This window comes from Eucalyptus grandis, chromosome 6, assembly GCF_016545825.1.
Source record: "Eucalyptus grandis isolate ANBG69807.140 chromosome 6, ASM1654582v1, whole genome shotgun sequence".
In the NCBI taxonomy this organism is placed as follows: domain Eukaryota; kingdom Viridiplantae; phylum Streptophyta; class Magnoliopsida; order Myrtales; family Myrtaceae; genus Eucalyptus; species Eucalyptus grandis.
The window spans coordinates 39,007,989-39,031,213 of record NC_052617.1 but is presented as its reverse complement, the minus strand read 5'-3'; the positions used below and the strand labels follow the sequence as shown (position 1 = coordinate 39,031,213).

Below are 23,225 nucleotides of genomic sequence, written 5' to 3'. Positions count from 1 at the left end.
GTATTTTATAACTATGGCAACCAGCTGATGATTCATTTTCATCAGAAGATATATCTAGATATATGTATATTATATGACGGGAAGATATGGATATGCGAATATAATGAGAAGCTTTGCCATGTGGAATTTCAAGTCAACAAGCGTAGATGACAGCCATGCGATTGGCTCCTCCTCATAGGGAGCTCTGAGGAGATCTACTCTACTTTTATCTTCTTTTTTTATTTCTTCCTTTTACTGGGCCAAGTTTTTTGAAAAATGTAAATATTGATATATATGTATGTTTATATGTATATTCCACAAATTCATGATTAAAGTCATTCATGAACAACAAAAGGCGATTATAATCCAAAGTCATGTTATTGAATAATTAAGGGAACTTATAAAGCATATTTAACGAATTTTGAATTATTTATTCCATATGCATAGTTTCATGAGTAACTTAAAAGTGCACCATATTCCTTGGTTGGTGGGGAAGAAAAATATTCACCTATTAACAAGGGGCGGAAGGCATGCAAGCACTGGTATGTTAAAATAAGGAATGCAACCTAACAGGGCACCCCACTAAGGGTCTACCATAGGTGGCCTTTGCAAGTTAGGCAACCACCTCGGTCTAAAGGGAGACAAAGAAAGGATACATGAACTTGTCCTTTCTTTGTTAATGATCTTCACGCACGCCTAAATCACTTTTTTTTTTAATCGAACTCTACAATACTCTTTAAAAAGATTCTATGATAAACAAAAAGGAAAAAGTCAAAGGCTAAGGTAAAGATGGAAATGGTCGTGCCGTTTTTTACTACTTTCTTTTAGGTTACATTTGGCCATCCGGTTTCTAATTATGATATGACTAGATATGAAATCTAAGAGTTTTGCTATGTTCTATCCATTGTTTGGTGATTGTGGTAATAAAACTTGATATATTTATATTATATCATATACATTATTTGGTATAAACGACATATTAATATAAATAAACAAAAAAAATTATAAATGAAAATAGTAAAAATCTCTCGCGACACTCTTGCCTTTTATTTTCATTTATTTTTTAATTATTTTTTCCTTTCAATCATTATTTAATAAAATTTATTAAAGAGTAAACTATATTGATATACCTAAAATACTAAAATACATAAAATATATAATAAATAAATATATATTTTAAATATTAAATTTATACTATAAATATATTTAAATTCGAATATATAAATAAAAATAAGATTAAATTAAAATAACTCAGTTGTTATTTTTTGTTATTTTGGATTTATTTTATTAGAATTCAAATATTATTTATATTTAAATATAACTTTAATTTTGTTAATTTAAAAAATTGTTATTCGAGAAAAATAACTTTTCTATTGTAAATGTTAGAAATTCTATCCACATTTACCCTACATCCCTATGGGATAATTTTATATGGTTTATATCTCATTATATCAAACTTTATTCAATCTTGAATAGGTACCAAATGCGGGGTATAATAAATTTTATTGTATCCTAAATTTTACTTGATTGCTAAATGTAGCCTTTTTGATTCTCACGTTAAAATTTAAAAGATATAGGTGGTTAATGAAACAAATAAAATCACCATATAGGAAAAAAGAGTTACCCAGATCGTGCTGCATCATCTAAGTAGGAATAACATTTTATTTTCCAAAATAGTATTTAGCCCTTGTTGAGAAAATTGCACCACTCTTGAGTAAGGAATGGAATCAAGTCCAAAAATATTAATCAAATGGTTTGATCAAACTCATAAACCTTTAGCGAAGAGTGCAATTAATGTTTAGACCTTTCAAATGATTCAATTATGTCCTAAACCTCTATTTGAAGATGCATTTAAATCCTCGAAATTATATCATGAAAGTGCAAGTTAAAGATGCCGTGAATGCAATTTCTACATGACGTGTAGCAATATGCACTATTCAATGAAAGGTTTAATTGCACTTCTATGAAAAAATGTTTTGCCTATTCTGTAAACAAGACTTAGAACTTTTGATCCATTTTGAGATCTACTACTTAGCTATTTGGGGCGCGCATGGTAATGCTTCTTGGTTGGGGAACAGTTTCTTTTCATAAATAATTCTTTTATATTTCTACTCCGAGAAACAATTTTGAGTAAAATAAGGTGTTTAGTAATTACACAAAATTTCTACTCTTAAAATATAAAAAGAATAGAAACAAATTTTTTTTTGTATTTATTTGTTTTTTATTTTTGCTCATGGATTGCCGACCACCGACCACCGGCCGTTCGTCACGCTCTTCTTTGCCATCGCACGACTCCAGCCGCCGGGATCACATCGCCGACCGCCACCGCATAGCCCATCGACCGCCACCTCCCATGGCCGCCCGTCTCGCTACGGTCGGCGGTTAGCGACGGCGGTGATGGTGGGTGGTCGGCGGCGGTGGCGAGTGGGCGTAGGCGGCAGGCGGCAGTCGGCAGTGGCTCCGAGCGGTTAGAGGTGGCCACGGCAAAAGAGAGGAAAAAAGAAAAAGAAAAAAGAAAATTGGCTTATTTCTAAAAATTATTCCTAGAACAAGAATCAACTTTTTTTTGTTTATCATCTATTCCCAGAACAAAAAAATAGAGAAATTATTTCTAGGAACAAAAAGGGCTGTTTGTTTTCACTTCTTTTTTGTTTAAAAATAGTTTTTTTTTTCATGGGAACAAAAAAGGAACAAAACACATTTGTTTATGTTTTTGTTCCAAATCTATTTTTTTGTTCCCAAAACACATCTCGGAACAAAATTTTGTTTCTTGTTTTTGAACACTTTTAACATTTTTCTCTTTCTTCCATTTTCTTCTCTCTGTTTTCTTCTTCTTTTTTCTTTGGCTGGCGAGGGCTGGCGACCTCGCTGGAGCGCCGCTGGCCCCTGGCGAGGCCGACCTCGCGCCGAGCTAGGCGAGCTTGAGCTCACCCGGCCAAGGCGAGGTTGTCACCAAAAGAAGAAAAAAAAAAAAAAAAAAAAAAAAAAAAAAGAAAAAAATGAAAAAAAATAAAAAAAAAAAAAAAAAATTAAAAAAAAAAAAAAATTATACAAATTTACCAAACGTGTTTATATTCTTTTTATATTTCAAACAGATTTACCAAACACGTTTTTGTTAAAAAATTGTTTCCTCAAGCGAAATATTTTTTCTATTTTCGTTTAAACAATTTTTAAACGAAATGTCACCAAACACACCAAAATTTTACCAAATGGATTTCTGTTTTTTTTGTTTTTTTTTTGGTTCCGGAGAACAAAAGTATAGAAATCCTAAAGAACAGATTTGTTACCATGCAAAGCCTTGCTACCTAGCTCTTGCTCTTGATGTAGTTATTTGAAGTGGGTCCATGATGTAGTCATCGATACAAAATCTAGCTAATCACACTAATCATTGCATGAGCGAAATCCTATTTTCTTATAAGATTGTCATAGCTCATTACCGACGTCGCCTATAAGTGGTTGAGGCTTTTGGCTATTCTCGAGAAGGTTCAAGTTCGAACCCATTTAGGAATGTGTTTGCATGGTGAGAGAGGGTATTGGCCAAAGGACTCTTTAGGAAATTAAGGAGTTATAACTCAAATTAGACCTAAACAATTCCTTAAAAAGTTTCCTTTCGGTCCTTGTCTGGATCTCGAAATTACCGGAATGTAAAACAAAGAGAAGGGTATTCCCTCTCTCGGTAGAAAAGACAAAAATACAGGGAGAATTGGGAATGCAAGTACGTGAGCACCTGTACATAAAAATACCGGAATGTAAGAGTGAAAGCTTCTTTTCTTGATGAGGCAACTCATTAATCAACACCAAGAATCCAAGGAAGCCTCAAGCCAAGGTAACCTCTTTAGGAAATCGTGGAGTTATAATTCCAATCTTGAAGTAAATTATGAATTATTATAACGTGGTCGAGGGTAGAGAATTGATACGTTGGTGGCTCCAGTTCTCGAATACCACAAAAGGGTCGAAATCAGCGAGTTGCGAGTCCGGGAGGGGAAGTCGAGATAAAACTGTCATGATGAACAACGACAGCCCTGTCATCATAGCACCCGAGAGAGAGAGAGAGAGAGGGACCCACTCCATCTCCCCTGTCTTCACATGCAGCAGGCAGATTGCAGATTATTTATGCGACACTCACTCGCACACTCCCCCTCTCTCTTTCATCCATCCTTTCCCGACTCCCAAAACTCCTCCCCAATCTCTCTCTCTCTCTCTCCCTGACTGCTACTACAATGTCAAGCGGTGGCGGCAGCAGCAGCCGGAGGAGGGTCCTCCTCAACACCGTCGCCGTCGACGTCGGCTGCAGCTGCCGGAAGCCCAGGCTCTTCCTCCACTCCCTCCTCAAACCCGGCTCCAAGTCCAAGCCCTCCTCCTCCTCCTCTACCTCCTCCTCCTCCGCCAACCACCACAGGCGCTTCCTCTCCCGCTCCCACTCCCATTCCTCCTTCACCGCCGCCGACTCCCCCCCCGCCGCCGCCGCTGCCGCTGCCGCTGACCACTCCCTGCAGTACCTGCTGGACGCGGAGGCGGACGTGGCGCGTTCGGCGAAGGCGGTGCGGGGGTTCGGGAGGATCGACGACGAGGGGGTGGCGGTCGAGAAGGATTCGCACGACCCCTACCTGGACTTCCGGCACTCCATGCTGCAGATGATCCTGGAGAACCAAATCTACACCAAGGACGACCTCCGGGAGCTCCTCAACTGCTTCCTCCAGCTCAACTCCCCACACTACCACGGCGTCATCGTCCGCGCCTTCACCGAGATCTGGAACGGCGTCTTCTGCGACCGCCCAGCCGCCGGTCACCACTCCCCCCTCCTGCACTTCGCTTACAAGTCCTGGGAGTATTAATTAGCAGGCGGGTCGACGCGACGTCGTCGGTACGTCGAGACCGGTTTACCGAGCAAAAAGCGACGAGATAGTCCGTCGCGTTGTTGTTGCTCTGTAAACCAGCCTCGCCGTGTAACTGTGTGTTAACTGTTTAACAGCGTTAGCGGAAGATGCTTTAGTTTGACCTCGAAGTTAGGTATGTCTGTATGTGTAAGGTAGAACTAGTTTTTGTTGTGACTTTTCCCCTTTTTTTCTTTTCTAGGATTTTGAGGTCTTTGTGTTGTGTTTGGCATGCAAATGTGATTATTACAGCGCCGAAAATGGTCAGCTGCGTGTTGCGGGAGGCCGGCCATTAAAGCCGACCTTCGTTTTTCCTTCTGGTTTTTTGTTGGAAAGGAAATGAAATGAGATGTTGGGGGAGAGATGGTTAGACGTCTTTCCCCCTTTTGTTTTCCTGCATTAATGGGACTTTATGGTCGGGCGACTATCTGATAGGCCCGTGTGCGCTGCGCGTGATCCTTGTACGATGGCGTTCGAACGGGTAACGTGTGCGTCGAAGAGCCGTTTCGTCTGATACGGTTTTAGAAAGATTCGAAACTTTAGTCAGGTGGATGCATACGATCTGGAGTTTGGTTCTCAAGGGTTCCTAGGAATCGACACTCGAGAGCTCCGTGACCGCTCCGGTTGCCCTGGCAAACCGAGTACAGTACGCTTACGTCGATAGGTACACTCACACTTTCGCTACGTACAAGTAATTACAGAAAAAGGGAGTGAATATTATTAAAATAATCACAGACCTATTAGACATACACCGATTTAATCATGAAATCATTTAGTTCGGCTAATTTAGTCGCTGAGGGCTGCCTACAGGCGAGGGCTGGCAAGGGTGACTTTGCTTGAAGTCGATTATAGCGAGGTCGAGCCTCGCCAGGTAACCTTGCTTGAAGTCGACAAAGTCACCCCTCTAGATCTAAGGGTAGTTGCCAATATAGACCTTATAACTTACATCGATAAGTTCATTTACACTTTTACTACGTACAAGTAATTATAAAAAAAGAGAGCGAATATTACCAAAAATAGTCATAAACCTATTAGAGAAACACCGATTTAATTATGACACCATTTAGTTTCACAAATTTAGTCCTCGATGGCCGGCCACAAGCAAGGGCCGGCAAGGGTCAAGCTCACCAATTGCTAGATTACAATGAGGTTGAGCCTCGCTAGGTGACCTCGCTTGAAGCCGGCAAGGTCAGTCCTCCAAATCCAAAAGCGGTTGCCAATATATATCTTATTTAGGAAATTCGGTGATTCTATATATTTCTCTTGATTGCTCCCAAGCTTGGAGCTGGCAAGGTCAGCCCTCCTAGATCCAAGGGCGATTGCCAATATAAATCTTATTTAGGATAATCCGTGATTCTATATATTTCTCTTGATTACTCCCTCGCTCAGAAACTGGCAAGGTTAGCCCTCCCAGATTTGCCAATATATACCTTATTTAGGATATTTCGTAATTTTATATATTTTTCTTGATTGCTCCTTGTTTTATTACTTTAGATAGCCTCATGTAAAGCCTATTTACTCTTTGATCCAATAAACGAAAAAAAAAAAGAAAAAAAAAGAAGAAAAAAGAGCCTCTTTACTCTTGTAATCTTCACTTGCAAATAAATAGAATATTACATTTTTCTATCATCCCAATTCTTGACATGATATCGAGCCATCTATTTAGTAACACCAGTTGAGTTTCTCCATGGTGGTCATCATGACACCAGCTGCATCGGCCCCGCCACTCCAGTTTACCCCCCAAGTCTGCAATTTCAATTATTGTTCGAGACTCTTCGGCTGCTAATTTTGAAGAACAAACATTTTTTTTTTTTTGGTAAAAGTAAGCAATTGAAGAACAAATATTGAAATATAGAAAATTTCACTTTTTCGCGTTATTCTTAATTTGGTATTAGAGCAATACCGGAGATACTCTAAAGTATCATATATGAATACAACAGATACCCATCGAGTAAAAATTATGAACGTTTTACTTTAGCTGCGTAAATATAAGCGTATCGGATTGTTAGTGACCTTAGATATTCTACTACGTGAAAACCTATAATCTCAAAGATGTAAATAAACATGCCGGGCAGATGCCAACCGGCGAGGGTTGGTCTGGACTGTAGGAGCCCAAGGTGGGACTGGTCAAACGCCATGGCAAAGACGATGCTTGCTTCGAAGTGAACGTCCTGTGGGAAAAGCTAGGCATCGGGATTTGAATGGTGCTTGCAAGAGACAATCGATTTGAATGCCCTTAAATGAGGATGTCATGCGTTTGGGGACTGGCTCTGCATTTTCCAACGCTGTCACCATTGGCATTAGATGCATTGGAGACGACTACAAAAATAAAAAATAAAAAATGACAACCCTACTGCCACAACTGCAATGCAATTTGTCCTTGTGCTGCAACTTATTGTCATTGACAATTAAACATGAAATCCTAAAAGCCATTAGCATTTTAGGTGCATTCCTTTGAAATAATTGTCCGTAGGCTCATGAAATACCAAGCTGAATGAGACGATGCGTCCATATTTTTGGCTCGACTTTGAGCAGTTAATGCGCAGTTGGTACAATTTGAATAGATCATTTCAATTTGTTGTTTTTTGAAAGATCACACGTGATGTAGAGTTCTTAGGCCAACTACATCCAACTTTTTAATTCAGGGGTAATCGAGTAAATAAGTAACGTTGCAGACGATGATTATGGGCTTCCTAGTTGTGCGTGAACTCGATTAAAAAGAGAAGAAATGGCATCTCTTGTCAGGTAATAGAACTTTCCAAATAATAGATTAAGAAAACGGGCGGATCCTCCACTGGCTTCATTCATGAGAATTAGCTTCGAGCGCCAAAGCTTCTGTCATTTTCGTGTTATTTTAAGGAGTGTACTCTAAATCCCTAGGGGATTTTCCAAGCGGTCCAACCCAGCATTCGACAATACTTTAATCCCCCCACCATGCGTGCTTAAGAAAAAGGACAAAATCGCTGCATCGACTGCTTTAAACAATAGCCTCTGTCCATTAATTAAAGTGTGCTTAGCAGAAAGGAGCTTGACTAACAACTGTTCTCAACACACGCTGATCAAGACATTAGAGTTAGTAAAAATACGTGCACTTTTATCACTTTTCATAAGGCACTGAAAAATTTAAGGACCAACTTTTTTTTGCCCTAAGAGGAGCGCATAGACTTAACTTTATAGAAGTCTTTTGACGCGCTTGTTAATAAAGTTACCCAAAAGAACTCCATCTTCTTCTTTATCCTTTTGATTTTTCTCAAAAATAAAGTTACTCATGTTTTTCCTCTGCCGATTCTATTCATGCATATAAAATTAGTTCTGCCCACATATATCAAGTAAAACCCCATCTATTGGCCTTCTATTTTTCATTTAATATGATGGATCTTGTTAATGAGTATTTTCTGGATATTGATTAAACATGTTAGTTAAAAGGATATTTCCAATAAACTTACTATACATATTAAGGAGTGATAACATATCGAAAATGACAAAGTATCGTTAATCATGTGTCCAACTATTGCCTCCCACGCTTGTGGACAAAACCCTTGTATCATTACAGCACTTATAATGCAGTTGTCTGGTAATAAATTAAATTAAATGCATTTGCTGTCTAGTTTCGAGCGTTAGTCAAATGAAGCGCAGGGAATCTTCATGATAGTTTAGTGGAGGGAGAGAGAGAGAGAGCCCCTTTCATTTAAGCCCATTGAAGAAGGAGAACAGTGACTCTCTCTCTCTCTCTCTCTCTCCCTCTCTCTCTGTGCAATTATGGAAATGTGGCAAGCGAGCTGCAAAAGCCAATGCACATAAACGCAGTCAAAAGAAAAATGAAAACTCCGCTTCTGGTTTATTGGTACGACAAAAGACGAGAATTATGTCAACTTGTTCTTTAGTCGGGACCAGTTTCTGGGTACAAAATCTAAATCTACTGAGCACGATGGCTTCCTGAGTTCTCGTTTACTGCTCCCAGTAAAAGAAGCTTTATCGTCCACTTTACTCTCTCTCTCTCTCTCTCTCTCTCTCTCTCTCTCTCTCCCTCCGTCCCTTAGCTTTTGTGTGTGTAGTGGTCGGCATCTTTGTGAACAAAGCGAAAGAGCAAAGAAAATAATGAAGTAGCAACAGCGGAATGAAAGGACGGCCAGACGAAAAAAGAGAAAATAGACGTGAATTTTGATTAAGTGTTTTTTATTTACTTAAGTCATTTTGATCCAGAAGTACCCTTTTTGTGTAAAAGATTTTTGTTTATTTTTTGTTTTATTGAGTAGTTCGCACTTTACAAATGGGAGTCGATATTACAAGGTTATTGCAAACCATGTGATAGAATTAATTTGGAGAGCCATTTTGGTCCACGATAAAAAAAAAAATTAATCTTGATTTTTTTTTTTTTTTTTCTGGTCAGGGTATTCTCGAGTTGAAATACCCGATAGGAGTGCTTTAGTGATTCAATTTCACAAAAATCATGTTCGATTGCATTTTTTGTTGTCTAAAAGGTAATCCCACATTTTTAGGGACATGGTTTTTAAAGTAAAAACTAATTCATTGATATTGACCCATATTTCACTTTTGAGGAACGTCTATTTTACTATAGAGTTTTCATGTGTATATTTTTTTGTGACGACCGTCCATTTGAAAACCGTTTTGATGGAATACAATTTATAAAAATTGATCATTTTGTAAGGGCATCATAGGATTTGAGCCAAACCCTCATTCGGAAATATACTATCAGTATGCGAGGGGATTGATTTAGTGGAGTGTGCCCATAATCGTCATCAAATAACCGGCAAATTTTCGTGAATTTCCTATGAAAACAAACTCGAGCAATGGTTAGAGGTCAGATTTATTTTTGATCCTGTTTTTTGCATATGATTCTAATTTATGCTTGGATTTTATTCTTCAATACATGATTAGAATCGCTAGTTTTTGTCTAACATTTTCTCCTCATAGTATAGGAGTCATTTCGCGAGAAGGAAGGCATGATACGTGTGTAGAAGTGCTTAAAGAGCAGCCCTCCACGGAAAATTGTACATCCTAAGCAAATAGTCGAGCTCCATTGCCACGTCAAGGGAAAATACGCATGTAGACCATGATCCACTGGCCATGTGCGGTTATAATCCTAAATTTTCGAGAGATTCACGTTATGAAAAGTTGTGATTAACGACCTGATTCATCTGATTAACTTCAATGTGGGAGCCATTAAAATTAGTCTTTTTCGACTATCTTTTGTACTAATAAGGGGAAAAAAGAGCAAAAAAGCAATCTTATTAAGAAGAGATTAGAAAGGACCACTAAAAGGCTAAAGTCCAAAAAGCAAAACCGCCCCACATCTTTACTTTCTCTCTAAGGACGAAGATAATCTGAAATCCGCACAAAAAAGGGGTCCCGGCCCCGTCCCTAAAGGACGACCTCAAAAGGACCAAATCAAGACAACAGGTAATCATAAGAGGCTGCAGCGCTCCTCCTCTTTTCTGCAAAGCATTCCATGTTCGTTTGAGAATCGAGCCGCATCTGTCGTCCGGTCTCGTTGACCGTACCAACCTAAGCAAATCCTAAAGCACTAGCGAAACCTAAACGCCAACTTCTGCGTGGTCCCGGCGGCCGGCGGTCGGAGGAAGTAGAGTAAGCTCTAAGCCCGTCCAAGCCATGAATTTCAGAGAAGTTTTCTTTTTGACTTGAGGGTCAGTCAAAAGGCTCCCATCATGCCTTGGTCCCCTAGACAAGGATGCGAACTCCTCTATGGCCTAGGGCGTTGAGATTGGCCCGCACTACCAGTTCATTAGTGACAAAGTAGGATGAGCTTCTTTCTCTATCCGTGTCTCCATTCATCAGTCCATGAGAATGTGGCATGTTTTGGAAATTTAGATAGATATTACCGGGACATTCGTACAAAGACCGGCACGAAAGGATACGAGATTTGCATCGGCAAGATAAGCCCAATCGAGAGTGTTTTGTGGTCATTTTGTTGTCATGGACTCGGTGCTCCTGTGCATATTGGAAAGCCGTGCATATGTCTTGTAGAGTGACACTGAAGCTCTTTCTTTCTCCTAAATGAATTCTTGGGAGCACTCTAACTACCTGACCGTGCCAAATGGTATGTGCTTGCACTTGCAGTGTAATGTAGATTGGATGAATATCAGAGCTTTCAAGAGGACATGTATAGCAAGATTTGGTTCATCGATATTGGTGGATCTTTTATTGGGTATTTGAACAAGGATTTTGTTAATAAGTGCTCTCTCTCATACTTATTAAAGATCTCTAATAAGCAAACAAATTTCAGTAGCAATGCACTATTTATCTCGTGATATGAGTAATTGGAGCATTGAAAATCAAAACATTGTTTTAATAACTGTTTTTGGCAAGTATCCTGAGCACTTACTAACAAGACTCGTTCGAAACGTCCAAGTCCTTTTTCCCTTGTGGGCCGAACTTCCTGTCCAAGCCTCAAATGTTGTTTGACTCGTCGTAACCGGCCCATGTATTAGGCGAATTTTCCTGGGCCTAGAAGAGGTCTAGAACTCTCTACCTGCGAGCAAAGAACAATGCCCGATAAAGCATAGGATAGAAATTACTTTCAGGAATTATGTAGTACTTACGGAGTGCAGAAAAACCAAGTCCAAGAGCCATTTATTTCGCATGTCCAGGAATTACCCCGAGAGCAACTATCGAGCATCGTCACAGCAACACGCAATTCCTCAACGGAGATCGACTGGCCCGATATAACTCAACGATCAATAGGACTAGTAAAGTCTAGCCACAGAGAGAGAAAGTGGAGGGAGATTTGGAAGCAAAGCAGATCCACATTGAAAGTTCTTCACGATCGGATACGCAAGTGGCCGTCGAATTCAATTAACGTGGGATCGGTCCCTGGCTTTAAATAGCTAGAGATCAGAATCAGATCGCTCCAGAGGGCACTCGATGAGCCAAGATCTCACGACTCATCGAGAAAATATTGATGATGGGCCGTCTGAGAATTTAAAAGTTCAGGGGCTGCGCGCAGAGTCATGATGACGTGGGTCTTAAATGAATTTTGTCTCACTTGTTTGAGCTGAAAAATATAGGGCTTGTCTCGGCTTCTTGGCCGAATCGGGCCGAGTTTATTGCGGTTGCTGCGGCGATCCTGCAGCATCCGCACGCACGGCCTTAATGCTGCAGCAAAGGTCGGTACGGTCCCCACTGCTCCTAGCCCCCTCTATGGATTGAAGCGCAGACGTCTCCATATTAGAAACAAAATTGAAACAACGGGTGGGACATTTTCTTTACGAATAGCGGGATCAGTTCCCAATGCAGTCTGACTCACTCATGAATTGGACACTTGATCAAAAGGATCGATTTTCAATTTTTGAAACCAAAGAGCAGACTGCCTGATCCTAAGATCAAACCCGGTTTTCGAGAGGTCCAATGAATTCGGTTGATTTACGAATAATACTCCTTTGGAATCAGGAAAGGAAGAAGGAGGAGAGCAGGACACGCGAGAAGAGAAGGGAAAGAATTTTGCATGGAAATGAAAAAGGAAAAAAAAAAAAAAATCATTGGTCTAATCCCCTCAAAACTAAGACCGAATAAAAAATCATCAATTTCAATTTTTTGAAATCGGAAATCAACCAATGCTCCTAGGAACTCCCCAAAACCACCTGGTTTGGTTTGGTTTAGGTGGTTCTCGATTCAGTCTCTTGGCGTTGCTCACTCTTACTACGAAAATACTCCTCCATATTTGAAGTAGTGTACCAACAATCGTAACCCAGAGAGGATTAGCCTAATTAGTTAAAACTCAACTTCTAACGACGGCTTGGCTACGGAGTTGTCTCGAGCTCTGGCAGTTAGCCAATTGCGTCAAGACGGCGAACTGCCGTGATAGACAGGGAACAAAATGTCGACGGGGTCGAGTTGGGCACGGCGGCCGCTTTTAAATGTACTAGGGGCTTCTATATCACGAGTAGATCAAGATCAAGATCAAGATCAAATGGCCTCTAATGCCATTCTGATTGTCGAGCAGCACCTGAACCTCTACGCGAATGTTCACGAGCCCAATCCAGGGGCCCACTTTTTGTTCTGTTTTGGGCAGTGGAGCGTGATCTCCCTAGGTCCCAATGTAAAGCCCTCGGATCCAAGCCTTTCTTCCCTTTCACAGATGTGTTGGAACGACAAGGATGCCAGATCGTCCTAATCCTAACACGGTAGGAAATCTGATTGGGTTGTGCAATACCTGTAGCTACCAGATCAATGACTGTAACCCATTGTATTGCTCTCTATTAAAGAGTAACGAATCCTCCCAAAGGTATTAGGATGAATCAGGGATTTACCACCGTGGAGATAAGCTTCCAAGGGATTATTCTCTTGATCGTTGTCTAAACCATGTTAGTCGTTGGATATTTCTCTTCTTTTCTTTTATCTCTCTTCTATATATGATCATAGTTAAAACATGTATCATAGTGAAATGCGATCCTAAGGTTGGCTTCATTGTCAATGCTTGCACTTGTTTGTTGGTAACTAAGAATCTAAATTTTTCATTGTTGTTGCAATAATGCATTGCCAGCAGCCCATTATGAATTGCTTCTTTTTTCTTTTTCTTTTCTTTTTCTCATTTGCAATTTTAATCTTCGAAGCATTCTCTCTTAGTGGTTACTGTAGCCTATGATATGTTATGCACCATCTTCAAGAAATAAAATGTGTTTTGCACCATCCTAAGGAAATCGGTGTTCATTCTAAACATTGATTACACCCAAAAAAAGAACAAAAAAATTCCGGATGGTGCAGAACATGTCATAAGCTAATTATGCATCATCTTAAGGAAATTTGTGTCTGTTCTAAATATTGATTAAATAAAAGCAATTTCATATGGTGTAGAACAAATCATAGGCTATAGGAACCACCAAAAGAGATTGGTCCGAAGAATAACATTGTAGAAAAATAATTTACAACAGACTTATAGCAGTGTGCTATTGCGACAACAGTAAAGAACTTGGATTCTTAGTCACCAACAAACAAGAGGAAGCATTGACAACGGAGTTGACCTTAAGATCATGTTTTGCTCCGATACCATATTTTAATAATAATCATGTAAAAAAGAGAGATAAAAGAAGAGGAGAGGAAATACCCAATGGTAAATGTGGTTCAGGATGCATTTGGTTCAGCATTTCCAATGAGGTTTTAGCCTCTAAAACTCCTTGGAGAAATGCTCGACCGTTTGGTAATCATTTTAAAATAACTTTCAAGTAAAAGTCAATATTGGAAAAACTGAAAGCCCAATGTTAATAGGGATTAGTTTTGAACTTTTAGCATTTGGCCAAATGTTGAAACTTATTTTTTTTTTCCAAAAATATCATCACTCATTCTTCAAATTTCTTATTTTGCCCTCATTATTATTTTTTTAAATGCCAAAATAATGCTAAAAAAATCAAATTTATATAAATGCTAAAAAAATTAAATATATTTTGGTCTTTTAAAAAAATTATTTATATATTTGATTTTTTAGCATTATTGTAAAAATTAATATTTTCAAAGTTGCATACATTATTTTTTTCAATTTTAAACAAATAAAAATTAAAAATTTTGATGAAGGGTTTGGTCTTTTAAAAAAAAATTATATATATATATATATATATATATATATATATATGTATGTATTTGATTTTTAGCATTATTTTCAAATTTATATTTAAAAAGTTACATACATTATTTTTTTTTTCAATTTTAAACAAATAAAAATTAAAAAATTTTGACGAAGGATTTGGTTTTTTTTTTTTAATTATGTGTGTGTGTGTGTGTGTGTGTGTGTGTGTGTGTGTGTGTGTGTGTGTGTGTATTTGATTTTTTTTAGCATTATTGTCAAAATTTATATTTAAAAAGTTGCATACATTTTTATTTCTATTTTAAACAAATAAAAATTAAAAAATTCCATTGAAGGATTTTGTCTTTTTTTTTTTTTTTAAAAAATTATATATATGTATTTGATTTTTTAGCATTATTTTCAAATTTATATTTAAAAAGTTGCATACACTTTTTTTTTTTTTCAATTTTAAACAAATAAAAATTAAAAAATTCCTACGGAGGATTTGGTCTTTTAATCGGGAGTCGCCGTCGCTCGCCGTCCGACCGCCATGTTCGCCGCCGTGTACCGCCGTTCGTGTGGTCTAGAGGCAAGTTGGGGGTCCTTTGCTGCTCTTGCATGTGTGTTTGTTACATGTATGGTTGATATAGTGTCGAATTTGGGTGATTGGAAGAGTCATCTCGTGAAATTCAACTTTTTCATCGAACTTTGGTCATGCTCGTCCTGAATTTATATTACCCTTCAATTCGAATTAGCAAAAGCAATGTCGAGGAGCACGTGTTTAAGGCTTGAGAACCGACGGTGCGCGTGTGTATATTTTATTTTTTAGCATTATTGTCAAATTTATATTTAAAAATTGCATACATTATTTTTTCTCAATTTTAAGAAAATAAAAATTAAAAAATTTGGATGAAGAGTTTGCTTTTAAAAAAATATATATATGTATTTGATTTTTTTAGTATTGTTGTCAAAATTTATATTTAAAAAGTTGCATACATTAATTTTTTCAATTTTAAACAAATGAATTTAAAAAAAAACTAATATTAATCACGCAAAGAGCTTTTCAAATGTGTTTTCTACCAAACGGCATTTCTCTTAAAGTTGTTTCTCAAAGTATAGTTTACCAAACGGCTTTTGCATTTGCCTAAAGTCTTTTAGGTTAAACTACCTTGCATTTTCCCAATGGACTTTCAAAATACTGAACTAAACGTATCTTATAATCAACGAAATGATCCCTTGGAAACCTACCTTCATAGTGGTAAATCCCCAATTCCTTTTTTTTTTTGTTGAAAAAATTCCCCAATTCATCTTGTTATCTTTGAGGAGAATTCATTACACGAGCAATGCAATGAATTATAGCCATTAATTTGGTAGCTACAATTATTGCATAATCCAACCAGATCTTGGGATTATGACGGTTTGGCATCCTTAGCATTCCAATAGGAAAGACATTTTCTTCTAGATTCACACATATTCAACTGTACCCACGTCAAGCACTGCTCTCTGTCCAAGAGGGGGAAAAGCACACTAACTTGGTCTTCCCATCGGTCAAATAAGCTCGCATCAGATGCAAATTCGTCTTTTATTTCACCGAATGTGAAGACTAGCCTAAACCCTCTATTACATCTATCAAGTGCCTCCGGATTTGCAAATCAAAACTGAGGACGGCACATGTTCATCTCATTGAGATTACTGCTCCGGATCATGTCGTATTTACGGGCCTTTAGAGAGGCATAATTAATGCTTAATCAGACATTGTTGTTTAGAGAAAAGCAGGTCACACCGAGCCCGATGCCGTTTTGTCGCACATCAAATTTTAACACGGATTTTCTCGATGTTTCTCGGTAACAGAAGAGCTTATTAATGGGGACAACATGGTCTTGGGTTAATAGCCACTTAATTGCGAAAAGGAAGATTTAAATGTGATTGGGTTTTCCCAGGTTTTGACAAGCTATAGCCCGGAGATTAATTGTCTCCAATGCCGGTTTGTCTGTCTGAGCTGAGGCACAACAAGACCAATGGGGATATTAAGGATGTCTTTTTTTTTTTTCCTAATCCCATGTTCGAATCCTAAACAGGCGAGCCATCTGTTCAATCAGCAAATTACTAGCGGTACTCATCGTTTTTGAACATACAATATTGAGGAACAAAAATGATTGGTTTAATGAATTTCACTATCTGAAATATAAAGTTTTACACCAAAAAAAAAAAAAAAAAAAATTTGAATATGCTTTTCATGGTTTATAGGTATAGAGATATCAAGCACTGCCGTGTCTTCAAATTCCACGGTCATGTCGTTGTCTTTTTTATGTGATAGACATACTCTTTCATGTTATGAATGACATGAAATATATAAACTTGCGACTCTCAAATCAACCAACCATACTCAAGTTTAGATTTCTTTCAATATATGCAATTGTTGTTCAATCTCATATTTACGTTTCATATCACAAAGAAACATCTTTACTTTTAAATAGGTATCTCAAAAAGGGTATGATCCAATTCACTGTTTTTCCAAGAAAAATAGGTGATGATTATATAAATGACACTAAACTTCTAGTATCAAGTTCAATTGGTCACTAAACATTCCATGATGGATGGAGATGGACATGAAAGGTTTAGAATCACGTCAAGGACATTTGAAATGGAATACATGAAAATACAAATATATCTTAAATATTGTGACATACTTTGTTTGAATGCTTGAACATGCAATTTAATAATAAATTGAAAGCTGATTCTCAGTAAATCAAATTAGAAAACCAATCTTCATCATCCCTATAATCGGTCGAGCTTCAAAACTGCACCATTTGGAGTTCTCTGACTTTGATCTTTGTAGTGTTTTAAGTGAGGTTTTTTAACCTAACCCAAAAAGATATCTCCCCACATAGCAAAACATGGCAAGAATTTCCGAGCCCTCAAGATCATTAATTATCGAACTGCTAAAACCCATGAAAAGTCACAAATACGTAAAAAAATGTGAACTATCTTCAATGTCAGAAACGACAATTAATGTCTGCAGGAACCGGGAAGCTAAAAAAAAAAAAAAAAAAAACACCATTTTTATATTACGGTAGATTTAATAAATTGGCAAATCAACCCACAAGCAAATTGTATTAAACTTGGGATTTGCATTGATTAAGGTGATGAGATTAGGAAAATGCGCCGGGGCACAAGGTTTAGAAGCTTCGCCGCTTTTGACCAGAATCTTATTAGCTCAGGTATTATATATATAAATTTATATAAAATAATCTTATCATATAATAATTTGTCTCGAAGAGAGGACCCTCGTTGACAATAATGTTTCGGCAATTCACATGATCATGCCCATTATTTTAGGAGTCTTCATTGAATGTTGACACAACGGATTACATTAAATAATATTTCAAGGTACTTATTAAGCATATTATTAAAATCAAAATTCGATATCCACAGTATCGATCACCCGGTATTCATGAAACACTATTCGACAAAGTCGTAATCGAATCTCTTCCCCCTTTCGTTATCTTCCCATTTGGTGTTGTAACGCTATTTCAAAGATGATAAAAAGGAAACAAATGCACTTTAGTGGAAAGACCCTTGTCTTCTTCAAGGTCTCCCTCTTGTAATTTGCAAAGAACGGACGGCGCCTGACAAGTCCCTAAGCAGATCAGGACATGGTTCATCGTTTTCCATTGAAAGTGCTCTCGACTAATCTCCCTCGCTCTCACGACTAATGACAGGATAGAGAGAGAGAGAGAGAGGATCGGGAGATTCGACAGGGAGTGAAGGCTTCGTATTTTTAACCCTTTTCGGCGAGGGCGCCAAAGATTTCGAGGGATCAAAAGAGAGGTCGAATACAAAGAAAGGCCTCGCTCTCTTCGCGCCCACTACAATAAATTGCTGGCAGCGACATTCTCCTCCCCTACTGAGAAAACGTCCTTCTCTCCTTAATCTATCCGAACCGTCATCTCGTGCTCGTGTCTGCCCGAGAGAGAGAGGAAGTGATGAGGACCATCTTGGGGAAGGTCCCCCCCCCTTCCCCGGGGCTTTCTCATGCAAAATTAAGGTCCAAATGGAGGAACACCAAGGAATGACAACGAAAGGAAGACGACCCTAAATTGAAAAAGAAGTGGAAAATACGCAGAGATAATACCAATGTTTTTAGCTAGACGTCTTTCGGCAGCCATAGCAAAGGCTGAATGGCAGCTCGAAGCGCCCCCCTCTCCTCTTATGCTTGATTATTCGAGTTCGATTTTACCTCGTGGAACTACATGTTGACATCATCATCTACATTTGTACGTCCGAATCTCAGCGATAAAAGTCAGAGATTAGTAGAGAAAGGCGTTTCCTATGTTGGGGCCATTCACCTGGAATTTGGGTTGTGTCGTACGTGATTCGTGTGGAGTTATAGTTACATCATGAGTAGGGGAAACCCTCTATGGAAACAGAAGATTTAAAAATTTCGGGTTTAATATTCTTTGATAAGGCACAAGGGTGTTGATAATTGTCCAAAATGTCTAAAATTTGTTGCATGGTAAATCAGTCTTAAAGTTTTCAATTATACCAATTTAATCCTAAATATTTTGATAATTTTCCACTATAATTATTTCAATCAATTTTGAACGGAAATCATTGATGTAAATACTGATTGTCCAATATGATACAATCGGCACTGATGTAGATGGTATTTATAATTTTTTTGATTTCTTTTACCTTCCCTTTCTTTTTTCCCTTTTTCCTTCTTACTTTTTTTCCTATTTGCCTCTGTTCCCGTAAAGACTACATTGGCAAATCAAAGCCAAAATTGAAAAGTTCAAAATTACAGTGATCGTCGTACAATAGATTTATGATTTTTTAAATAATTTTTTTTCCTTATAAGAACCTATAGCTCGGCCCCAAATATTCTATGCCTAATATGCCATTTTGGCCATAGTTTGTGCTAAACAACGCACCCGACTCTTGTGCTACTCATGTAGCGACACCAAAAAGGTCTAATTGGACCAACCATAGACCAATCACGGAATCGCCTTGGAAATATTTGTCATTATAAAATTAATCCATCAGAGTCAACCTTAGTTTCCAATCATGTCTTGAAAGCTGCCGACACAAGACGATTCGATTCTCAAATTGCGTCGTACGATCCATCGCGATTTCAAACTAGTTCTTTCCTGACCCCCTTAATTGAAACGAGTACATATTTCAAACAAAATCTCAACGAGCTCTCCACTCGATGAAACTTCTCATGTATTTCTGAAAGTACCGGCCTTCATATTTCGCCATCACAACACCCCCCAACTTGGCAAGTAGAGACATTTTTTCCTTACCGCAACCCCCCAATTCATCCCTGGATCTGCAGCTTGCAGGGGGGGAAATGAATAAGGGGGTGGCGGTCCGAGCTCACCGGGCGGGACCGCGCCAAAGCTCTGCGCTGGCCTGTTGCTTTCACCCTCGCGACGACAACGAACCATTTTCAAATTTAACGGCCCCGATCTCCCGCATGATCCCGCGTCTCGGCTCCTCTCCGCCGCACGATCGGATTTCGGTTCTCCTAGATTTAATGTACGCAAAAGTGGCTCGGTCGTACCCGTTCCCCGAGCGCGGATCCAAGGGTGGATACGACTCTTCCGGGGCGGGTCCACGTGCACGTCCGTGATCGGCGGTGCACGAAAGATTGGCCACCCCCGGTGGCACAGCAGCGATCATTAAATATTATAATCCCAGGCCTGGCAGGTTAGCTGAAGAGGGAGGGGGGAGAGAGGGAGCTCAGTAAATTTTCTCATCAGTGCGTAATAAATATTTGGCGATGCCGTTGAAGCAAAAGGACCAATCGAATATATAATAAAAATCTTTGTAAAGAGCGTCAGAGATTTGGACCATCTCTTTCACTCTCTGCCTCTCCTCTTTTCCCTCCCTTCCCATATTTTTTTACAAAGATTTTAGCGATGATGGCCGTGCGGTGAAAGCAACACATCACATCGACCATGCAAACGCACGGTGAAATTTTCTTGGTGTGCCTTTCTCCTTTTTTTACTGGAAATAGATTGAGCCAGCTCCTTGTACGGGATGAACTTTGAACTTTCAGGGGGAAGACCCATTTGCATGATCCGGTCGACTCTATCTGGATATTTTCCAGACATCATTAACCCTAACGTTCGGACCGGATGCAATCCATCGGAACATGTGTGTGTTTGTTTTTTTTTTTTTTAAGAAAACGAAAGCCAGAAACGTATACAGAGACGCAATGATGCCCCTTGGACCACCAGCTATACGGTTGGTCCATGTTAGTTGTTCGTGTGACGAGCGTGGAGAAGAAGTACTGCATTCTCAAGAAGATCATTAGCAATGGAAAAAGATGGTAACAGGAATTTCCAAAATGCACTTAATCACATTTCATTACTCACTAATCTAACGATGAAGCATCGTGTCAATATGGGACAATGAGAGAGAGAGAGAGAGAGAGAGGGAGAGGGAGAGAGATGGTGATCGTGGCAGATGGGACTAATCGAAATCCTTTTTGGCTATCGTTAAAAATAGCCCGCGACCTAATGCAGGATACGTACATTGATTTTTCTACCGATTCTATCAATCAACGACCGATGAAGAGGTTTGTCCTTCATCTTCCACCACTTCCAGAAAGGCTCCCGACAAGGAGCATGGCGTGCTCACGGTAATGGTTTCCTCCGCCTCCGAGATGGAGACGCAGCGGGCAGACAGGGACGACGACGAAGCGGACGACAGCGAGGACGACGAGGTGTTGTACAGGGACAGCGGGGACGAAGGAGACTGGTGGCCGGGGAGACGGCATTGATGACGTTGACCGCCGCGGCGGCGGCGATCGCCGTCGACGATCAAGTCCACGAAGGCGCCGTAGATGTAGCCGTGGTTGTCCCGGTCGTTGTGCCGCAAGTAACAGCAGAGGAGCTCCTCGAGGCACTCCCAGTCGTCGCCCTTGACTCCGTGAGCCTCCACCATCTCCTCCATCGACTTCCTGAAGTCCTCGTACGGGTCTCTCGACTCCATCGCCAGCAACGTCACCTTCTCCTTCTTAAACGCCACGTCATCTTCGTCGTTCTCCTCCTCCTCCTCCGCGTTCGCCTCGCGAGCATCTTCATTTGCTTCCGCATTTGACAGGGACGGCCGGACGGCGAGGATGGAGCTGGTGTCGCCCCGGCTCGGCTCGAAGAAGAGCCGGCCCTCGGAGCGGGCGCCGCGGATGAGGGACTCGACGTCGCCGGCCTCCTCGTCGCCGCCGTCGTCGGGCAGCTCGGAAGGGGCGGTGGAGAAGCTAAGGGACGCTTCCGAGGGGGCGGCGGCGGGGGCGGCGATCGGGAAGGAGGAGGGTTCGGAGGGGTCGGCGGGGGAGTCGAGGACGAAGGCGGAGTTGATGGTCTTGAAGATGGGGCTGGCGTCGCGGAAGGAGAGGGTGCGGGGCTGGTGGCAGTAAGGCCACGGCCATGCCGACGTCGCCGTGTCGGGGACCGTGTCGTGGCGGTTGTTCTTGGAAGAGAGAGGGAGGAGTTTCATCTTTTCCGGGTGGAATCGGGGTTTGAAGTTGGATTTGGATTTGGATTCAGATGGTCTTTGGAGGGTGCTGCGGATCTGCCTTCTTCCACTTCGTGTGATGCAGGCATTAATGGCCAGTAGCAGGGAGAAAGAGAGAGAGAGAGAGAGAGAGAATTGAAGGAGAGATTTTAAAGAGAGGAGACAAGTAGGGGAGTTTTGGGTGAAGTTTTGAAGCGATGGGAGGAGGAGGGGGACTGGTGGGGTCCTTTATTTTTGGAAATGCAAATCCCGTTTGAATACTGCTCACATAGAATTGGATCGTTGTCTTCACTAATCTAAATGTCGAATAATAAATACATCTCTCTCGCTCAATGTCTGATAAAAAATCAAGAGGACACCACGATACGTGAACAGCAAAATTGACCTTGAGCATATGGTCTTTTAGGTGAGCTTAGTACGTATGAAATCGACTCGATTTCGACGCCATTAGAGAAGGAACAGGGCACGAGCTTTGTGTTTTTTCTTTCTGTCTGTCTTGGAACAGCTTCAATTGGAGTCGCGAGATCGCCATTGGTGGGCGGTTGAGACCAAGGTATCTGCCGCGGCCACGGTCGTACGGTTGCGATCCTAGGGTAGGATTTAATAACCCTAATTTGGGGGCTCGGATGAGGTGCTTGGGACCCAGCTTGGCTTCTCCTGTCGTTTTTGATTGCATAAAGACACGAGGGAGCACAAGCATGAACGGGTATATGGTCCTAGCAACGCAGCACGAGTGAAATTGATCACGGGAAATCCGGTGTTTGGCGACGACATGTCTTTGTAAGTTACCAGTCGAAATGATGGCGAAAGTTACTTCCGCGAGAGAAAGAAGCAGATGGTTTCAGAAGTTGGTCTCGAACATGAACAGAGACATTTGTCTATAGCATCACAATTAACCTGGAACATTACTTTAATAAAATCCTCGACGATCTCGAAAGCAGTTTAGTCATCAACTTCTATATAATTTTAATCAGGGTTAGGTCCATGATAAAGCCTTCTTGATAGCTCGAACATAGAACGAAAAAATATAGCTTGAAAAGAAAAACTCATTGATCTTACTTCACAACATAGGTTGTCCATGATCTATTTTGGTCAATTCAACTATGTACGCTAACTACACGATACCCTTTAATGATGCCTCAACTTTGATGTCATGGGGTTTCCTTTCCCGGGGAGAGAAGCGATCATACCTTTATGACCAGTTATCGATGCATTTAGTGCTTGCACCTTAGTCGTCAATTAGGTGAGCTCCACATGCGCTGCACCGAATACATCCTTCGTGCCCCTTGTTTCTTCCTTTTCCTATGCAACGA

General features: G+C 40.1%; 2 protein-coding genes across 2 annotated transcripts; one reads left to right on the top strand and one right to left on the bottom strand.

Annotated features, from left to right (window-relative positions):
- Positions 1–4,105: 4,105 nt before the first annotated feature.
- LOC104447202 (transcription repressor OFP6) lies at positions 4,106–5,252 on the top strand. Its single transcript, XM_010060973.3, has one exon. The coding sequence runs from the start codon at positions 4,200–4,202 to the stop codon at positions 4,812–4,814; it is 615 nt and encodes a 204-aa protein (XP_010059275.1). The 5' UTR covers positions 4,106–4,199; the 3' UTR covers positions 4,815–5,252.
- Positions 5,253–20,744: 15,492 nt separating this feature from the next.
- Positions 20,745–22,087, bottom strand: LOC104447214 (transcription repressor OFP15). Its single transcript, XM_010060982.3, has one exon. The coding sequence runs from the start codon at positions 21,892–21,894 to the stop codon at positions 20,953–20,955; it is 942 nt and encodes a 313-aa protein (XP_010059284.2). The 5' UTR covers positions 21,895–22,087; the 3' UTR covers positions 20,745–20,952.
- Positions 22,088–23,225: the final 1,138 nt, after the last annotated feature.

Bases quoted from the DNA above. Each gene is read 5' to 3' on its own strand.
- LOC104447202 (XM_010060973.3), top strand. From the start codon at position 4,200: ATGTCAAGCGGTGGCGGCAGCAGCAGCCGGAGGAGGGTCCTCCTCAAC.
- LOC104447214 (XM_010060982.3), bottom strand. From the start codon at position 21,894: ATGAAACTCCTCCCTCTCTCTTCCAAGAACAACCGCCACGACACGGTC.